We start from the raw sequence: 7,813 nt of genomic DNA on the forward strand, positions 1-7,813 counted from the left end.
TTTTTATTTATTACCAACCTTGTTCAAACATATTTGGGTGGAAAAAGAGGTGTGGTGTATCTGGGGTCTTGTGAAGAACCTCTATCTTAACTGTGATGGATACTCAACACATACATGTCCTTTTATAAATAGTAAAGTTTATATTTTTTGTAAATATTTAATTGAATTAAAGATAAAAATATATGTTTTAAATTTTATTTCACTTCACACACAGTTGTATCACTTCAAATAATTTAGATGTTCATGGTAAACGTGTCTTATTAGCGAAGAGTTTTCCAGCAATCTTTATTTCATGCACTGGGAGACCATTGATTTACAGCTTCAACAATCTGAACCATAGAGAAATTAAAACATATATGCTGCAAGCATAGAAAACATGAAATTTAATGTTCAAAGTAACGAACATTTACTCTCTGAAAAAACAAAAACAGTTCAATGACAAAAGGGACGAATTTATATCTATTTAATCAATTTTTGTCTCAATACCAACATGAAAATTGTGTATTTTTACATAAATATACATACCTTGAATTTAAGATGGTTTTAAAGTAGAGTCAACAACACTTTTCAGTTAAAAGTTTTAAAGTAGAGTCAACAACACTTTTCAGATATAAAATGCATCATATTAATATTAACAATATTTTGTCTAGGTCTTATTCGTTGTTTCTTTCTTTGCTATTCACTTAACCTATCTGTCTTAGTTGAAAATAATGTTATATATTTAATAGATCAGTCATTTCAGATTACACGTACCTCATTTTTACAGATACAGAGTTGTTTGTTGCATTCCCTCTCTTTTTTTAAAAAATAACCAATCAAATTCATGAGTAAAGGTCAAAGGGTAAATTAAATATTTGCTGCTTAAATGCCTCATAATTATTCTAGTGTTTCTTTCTTAAGTTGCAAAATTCAACAGCTGAAAAAACAACAATTATGTAAATAATTTCATTTATGTGTTGAATGCTGTTTAGTTTTCTTTTGTTTAAATGTAAGTAAGTAAATATTGTATTTTGTATTGTTTTAAATCTCAATATTTTGATTTTTCTTCATTGGCTTGAATTCTCCCATGCCTTGCAGGTGTCAGGTGCACGTTATGCAATTTTCCCCATTTCTTCAGTTTCGGCTACTTGTTACACAACTCCAAAATTTTCCATGGTCAAACCTTACCCCTATGTAAGCTAATAGCCAATCAGAAATGACCATCATGGTCACGTGTTTTGATGCTGTCGGTAGCTGACCAGTCAGCGTTGGGTCATTCTCGCCTCATCTATGCTACTGATAACAACAAAAAATTTGGCACAGTAAGAAGAAAGATTCCTGCTTTTATCCTGAGTAGAAGGTGTGTTGCAACGCATTTTTGTTGTTTTTAGTGAATGCGATTATCTATCATTTTGAGCTGGTTCCGGTTGGGGTACAGTGTGTTTTGTAAACATGACCGCAATGAACGTTTTTGTTATCGGACACTCTTACATCAGAAGACTAAAGGAATATTGTGTTCAAAAGGGGACAGAAAATTTGGGTTTGGATCCAAAACAATATCATGTTACATTCAGAGGGAAAGGAGGACTGAAATTGAGTAAATGTGATTCCCGCTCCGAATTTCTGTGTTTTGACACTGTCCCGGATGTTGTGTTTTTACAAATCGGCGAGAATGATATTTCCACTTCCACGAATAGCAGAAAATTAGCCATGGATATTATTTCGGTTGCACAATATCTTCGTGACGGAGTAGGTGTGAAATTGATTATTATAGGTCAATTAATTCGCCGTATGCAGTTCGCATCATGCAGAGATTTCAATGCCACAGTGGTTGAAATCAATTTACATGTGAAACAGATGAGCGACCCCCTATGTGGTATTCATTATTGGGGACATAGAGGGTTCTGGAATGACCTGCAATATCTAGGACCAGATGGTGTCCATCTGCTCTGTACCCCTACTGAGGACCAGCCTATGAGGAAATATCGCCGCAGTGTCAGGAATGCGGTGATCCTGCTTTCTAAATTACTAAGGCCAGTATAATTTTTGCCTTGCATATTGTTCATTATTTTATGAGCACTAAAGTATTTCTATGTCACAATTTAAACAACAAACATACACGATAATATTGTGTTGGATTGAGACATGCCCTCAATGTGACATTCGAAGATGAAGAGTTAAATATCAATTGTGCCTCAGTTTGCACACAAAAGGCAGGTATAATAGGTAGTCGAATATATAACAATCAAGTATGACACATGTTTTAATTTTAGTTGTTGTTATTGCCCTGTAAAACCAGTTAGATAGTTCTTGATGCCTTCTAGGTCAGAATCAGAGAATTACACATACTATTCATAAAATGATCTGAGTTCATTATGTAATTAGGAGTCAGTGTATCTCTTTTATTTACATGTTGGGGGAGTTTTAGTAAAACCCAATATATATTTAGTCTCATGTCAACAGGTGTGGGTCAGAGTGTACCCATTTATTTTGTTTGAATAAAGTGAACATGTAATTAGGAGTCTGAGTTACTCTGTTATTTACATGTTTGTGTGGGTCGGAGTTACCCATATATTTTTTGATTAATGTAACATGTAATTAGGAGTCAGAGTTACTCTGTTATTTACATGTTTGTGTGGGTCGGAGTTACCCATATATTTTTTGATTAATGTAACATGTAATTAGGAGTCAGAGTTACTCTGTTATTTACATGTTTGTGTGGGTCGGAGTTACCCATATATTTTTTGATTAATGTAACATGTAATTAGGAGTCAGAGTTACTCTGTTATTTACATGTTTGTGTGGGTCGGAGTTACCCATATAATTTTTGATTAATGTAACATGTAATTAGGAGTCTGAGTTACTCTGTTATTTACATGTTTAGTGTGGGTTAGAGTTACCCAGATATTTTGGGGTCAGATTTCTTTACATAATTTTATTTAGTTTAATTTGAATATGTAATAGGAGTCAAAGTTACTCTGTTATTTACATAGTTTTGGTTATAGGAGTTATTCAATACAGGGATTTTGTGGGGAGTTAAACTATAGACATTTGGTAAATGATTTTCATCATGTAATAGAGTACAGCTGTTAGCTAGGTACTCAGATGTCGTCAATTAGACTCTCTGTAATTGTGCCATAATGTGTCTAACCTGTTTTGGATAACTATTTTGTCTTTGCTTAGGAATCAGTATTCCCCACTCTATTTAAAAAATTGCAAGTTCACAATCTCACAGCTGGCATTCATATACTTGAAATATGTATTGCCATTATCATTGTGAGATGAAACTAAATCTGTAGAGTTTTGTTTTTTAATAATATTCTCTTCTTCAGAAGCAATGCCACCAAAGAAAAGAAGCAAAAAAGGGGAACTCGCAGCAGATGAGCAGTCCAGTTCCTCCAGCACAGGGAGAAAGCGAAAGCGAGTGACTCCTACTCAACAGACAGAGACTGTGATGCAGAGTGCTCTGCCAACCATTGACTACACACTACTGGCAAAACACATATTAACTGAACAACAGAAATTAACATCCAGTGAGGGGAATGGACTTGCTGAGGCAACCGCGAGCCAACATGGGGAAGCATCCCCATCAGTTATCCAAAACAAGGAGCCACAGTCCAGCAGTGAGCTAGTTAACCCTGCAGCAACTACGAGTGTTACAGATGGTACCCCACAAGCTAGTGCCATGGTCCCAGCCTCTGCACTTGGTGCACTTCTGGACAATGTTTTTACAGGTGAGCCAGCAGGCAGTAATTCTGACACTAATCCACAAATTCAATTAACAGATTGCGTGCCTCTTGGGGCTACAGTTTCCTCCAAATTAAAACTTAAAATTTGGAATAATGAATTTGTTGACCTGAAACTTCTTTTACCCAACTCAAACGAAGAGCCCCTTTCAATTATGGTAAAAGCTGGTAAAATTGAACTGCAGCAAACATCATCAAATAAAAATCCAATAACAATCCATCAATGGACAGATGCATTTTTGATATTTAGTACCATATATCTACAGAAATTCCCTCAGGAGGCAAGCAATCTGTTGAAATATATGTTTACTATTCGTGACATAAGCAAGCTCCATGGTGAGCAAGCATGGAGGACTTATGATGAGTCTTTTAGGAAAATTAGGGAGACATCCCTCTTACCATGGGAAAGAGTAGTAACAGAGTTACGGTTAAAGGCAGCCTCTGTGGGAATTAGGTCTCCAAACAAATTGCAAGGGAGTAGTGGCAAACGACAGCCTTTTCGTCCCAAATACTGCTTCGCGTACAACAAAGGGCAAAAGTGTAACTCCCACCCTTGTAGATTTTCCCATACCTGCCAAGACTGTCATGGTCCCCACCCCCGAGTTCAATGTACAGGCATACGGTCCAACTCATCCTCCTCAATTAGAAATGGCAGTAGCCCTTCCAACTCCAGTAAACCCAGTACAACTCAAAAGTGAGTTAGAAGGTTATGAAAAAGAAAAACTGAATTTTCTAGTTTCAGGGTTCACATTTGGTTTCCGTTTAGGGTGTGTCAAGACCCCTTCCATTCACCCTCCTCATAATCACAAATCAACCTATGAACACCCAGATATTGTAGATGACTATATTAATGCAGGTTTAAGTAGGCAAAGAATTTCAGGCCCATTTACACATCCACCCCTACCACTTTTTAAAACTTCTCCATTGGGGGTTGTCCCTAAATCTGAACCAAATAAATACAGAATTATTCATGATCTTTCTTTTCCAGCCCAGGATTCAGTCAATTCAAATATTCCTAAAGAATGTTCTGAAGTTCATTATGATTCAGTTGACACTGTTGTAGCACTGGTACGTCAGTTTGGGAAAGGTTCTCTTATGGCAAAATCAGATATTAAAGATGCCTTTCGAATTATACCAGTACATCCGTCTGATTATCATCTTTTGGGTTTTACATGGCAAGGTCAATTTTATTATGAGCGTTGTCTGCCAATGGGGGCAAGCAGTTCTTGTCAATTATTTGAACAGTTAAGTACAGCTCTTCAATGGGTAATGTTAAACAAACTGAAGGCTTCAGGCATGTCTCATATTTTGGATGATTTCTTTTTCATTGGTCCTCCAAACTCACAGAAATGCAAACATGATTTGAACAACTTTTTGTCGTTATGTGGAAGAATTAACATTCCAATGAATATGGAAAAAACCTTCGGGCCAGTGACATGCATTACTATTTATGGTATTGAGGTAGATTCCGTTGATATGGTGAGCCGCCTTCCACTTGACAAACTCGAGAAATGTAGAAATTTAGTGCGTCAGTTTATAAACAGGAAGAAGGTTGCATTACGGGAACTTCAGTCATTAATTGGAGTGTTAAACTTTGCATGTTTGGTAGTGGTTCCTGGTAGGGCTTTTTTACGCCGGTTAATTGATTTGACAATAGGGATTGTGAAACCTCATTACCTTATCCGTTTTAATAAGGAGGTAAGAGCAGATTTGGCAATGTCGCTGCACTTCCTAGAAAATTTTAATGGAAAATCAGTTCTTTTTCCAGAGGAATGGGAATCATCAGATATCACCCGATTATTTACAGATGCTTCTGGTTTATTAGGGTTTGCTGCTGTGTTTGGATGTAAATGGTTTGCAGCTGAATGGACAGAGTCTCTTTTTCCCATGCAAATTGCAGTGAAGGAGTTGTTTCCAATTGTATTAGCTCTAGAAATTTGGGGGTCAGAAATGGCAAATAGAAAAATTCTTTTTATGTCAGACAATATGGCTGTGGTGGAGGTGATAAATAAACAGTCGAGTAAAGAAAAAAATCTTATGCATCTACTTCGCCGTTTGGTATTGGTTTGTCTATCAAATAATATCTTCTTTAAAGCTAAGCATATTCCAGGCAAATACAATGTGGTAGCTGACAGTTTGTCACGTTTGCAATTTCAGAAAGCACGGCAGGTAGCACCATACTTAGAACAACAGGCAACTGTCATTCCGGCACACCTATTACAGATTTGACCTCTTCAACTCGTTCAGTCCTTGTGGCAGCTTTATCACCCCCTGCACGATATGCTTATAGACATTCGTGGCAACTTTTCCTCAATTACAGAAAAGATCCAGTATCTCTACCATTGCCTATTACAGACATATGTAACTTCATTGGTTTTCTTTTTGAGAAACAATACAGTTCTAGCAGCATTGCCTCACATATATCGGCATTAGGTTATGTTCACAAAATTCTCAATTTGCCAGATCCAACTCAAACTTTTATTGTGCGCAAACTACTGAAAGGTTGTCACAAGCTACTACCCACTCGGGATGCTAGATTGCCAATAACAAAAAATATCATGCACAAAATTTTGGCTGCACTAGTCTTTACTGTTCCACAAGCTTTAAATCAGGTTCTTTTGCAAGCCCTTTTCCTTTTATGTTTTAATGCATTTCTGCGTTTAGGGGAAGTTATCTCAAAAACTCTAGCAGATAAGGACAAAGTTCTGCAAATACAAGACATTATTTTCAGTGGAGAAAAATGCAGTCCTTCAGCAGTTCAAATTGTTCTTAGGCACCATAAATCTCAACAGAAAAATGAGCCCATCATAATATCTATTCAAGCCAACCCTAGTTCACAATTTTGTCCAGTGCATAATCTTTATAAGTATAAATCATTATTTCCACATGTGTCAGGCCCCTTCTTCCAGTTTGTCAATGGTACTCCAGTCACATATTCTTATGTCAGTAGTGAACTTTCAAAAACAATAGCATTTGCAGGTCTGGATCCCAAACGTTATAAGGGGCACAGTTTTCGTATAGGTGCAGCAACGCATGCTGCACAGTTAGGGTATTCTGAGACTTTCATTCAACATTTAGGCAGATGGAACTCGAATGTTTTGCACAGATATATTAGAATTAAATCGTTTCAGTTGTAATAAAATATAGGATTCCCTCCTCCCTCCCCCCCCCCCTTTTTTTTTTTTTTTTTTTTTTTTTTTTTTTTTTTTTTTTTCTATATCAGTCCATCCCAGGGCAGGTCAGTGTCTAACTGCTGCTACTACTGGTTACGTGTAAGTTTGCAGGTCAGTGTTTAACTGCTGCTATTAAGTTTGTTGCAGGACAGTGTTTAACTGCTGCTATTAAGTTTGTTGCAGGCCAGTGTTTAACTGCTGCTATTAAGTTAGGTTGCAGGTCAGTGTGTAAATGCTGCTTAAATTTTATTTAGAGATGTTACAAGTATTAAGGAGGGATGTCTCTCTCTTTTGATCTCAGTACCTGTCTTATAAGGTGTATATATGTAGATGTAGTTACATTTCCACAGTACAGGTCAGTGTTTAACTGCTGTATTGTTAAGTTGCTTTAATTATTTGTCTTTGTGAAATGATTATTTTCATTATTTGTATATGTAAGCTGTTAGGTGCATGTTGACAATCATTTTCTTTTCGAATTAATATAACCACTGCCTGCTGGTTACATCCACCGGATGACTTTCATGTTTATATGTATTTCATATGCACAATCTTTTTGTGTAAAGCAATTCTTGCAGAAACAGATGCCAGGTCAGTGTTTAACTGCTGGTATAGCTTAATGTGCATTTTCATCATGTATAAACCAGTGAAATATTGTTTACATTTGCATTTTTGTGCGCAACCTCACCTTGAATGGCACAATGTGATTGCCAATTATGTTTGGCAATCACATTTGGTGGCATATTTATTTTTGATGTGCCATCTTTTTGCTGTATACTTACTGTTTTTTATATTTTTTGCAAATATTGTTTATCTGTAAATTTAGGGGATCAGCATATTGACATGTATTGTGTGAATACCTTTTGGTCTGATCCCCTATCATGTTTATGTATATATATTTCTTATTTTCGTCATTTT

At 36.3% G+C, this 7,813-nt stretch overlaps 2 protein-coding genes across 2 annotated transcripts; both read left to right on the forward strand.

Moving 5' to 3' along the window:
• The first annotated feature begins 1,409 nt into the window (after window positions 1-1,409).
• On the forward strand, window positions 1,410-2,124 carry LOC133195650 (uncharacterized). The gene has a single exon (XM_061331539.1). The coding sequence runs from the start codon at window positions 1,432-1,434 to the stop codon at window positions 2,020-2,022; it is 591 nt and encodes a 196-aa protein (XP_061187523.1). The 5' UTR covers window positions 1,410-1,431; the 3' UTR covers window positions 2,023-2,124.
• Window positions 2,125-2,478: 354 nt separating this feature from the next.
• Window positions 2,479-6,889, forward strand: LOC133195649 (integrase/recombinase xerD homolog). The gene is made up of 2 exons (XM_061331538.1): window positions 2,479-3,713; window positions 5,883-6,889. The coding sequence occupies exons 1-2, from the start codon at window positions 3,317-3,319 to the stop codon at window positions 6,860-6,862; spliced, it is 1,377 nt and encodes a 458-aa protein (XP_061187522.1). The 5' UTR covers window positions 2,479-3,316; the 3' UTR covers window positions 6,863-6,889.
• Window positions 6,890-7,813: the final 924 nt, after the last annotated feature.

Source organism: Saccostrea echinata, unplaced genomic scaffold (assembly GCF_033153115.1).
Source record: "Saccostrea echinata isolate AGI-Se365-2 ecotype Australia unplaced genomic scaffold, CSIRO_AGI_Sech_v1 ptg000029l, whole genome shotgun sequence".
Taxonomy (NCBI): domain Eukaryota; kingdom Metazoa; phylum Mollusca; class Bivalvia; order Ostreida; family Ostreidae; genus Saccostrea; species Saccostrea echinata.

Excerpts from the sequence above, each read along its gene's own strand:
- LOC133195650 (XM_061331539.1), top strand. The coding sequence starts at position 1,432 with ATGACCGCAATGAACGTTTTTGTTATCGGACACTCTTACATCAGAAGA.
- LOC133195649 (XM_061331538.1), top strand. The coding sequence starts at position 3,317 with ATGCCACCAAAGAAAAGAAGCAAAAAAGGGGAACTCGCAGCAGATGAG. Across the intron at positions 3,714-5,882 it reads TCTGGACAATGTTTTTACAG|AAAGCACGGCAGGTAGCACC; the intron begins GTGAGCCAGCAG and ends TTGCAATTTCAG.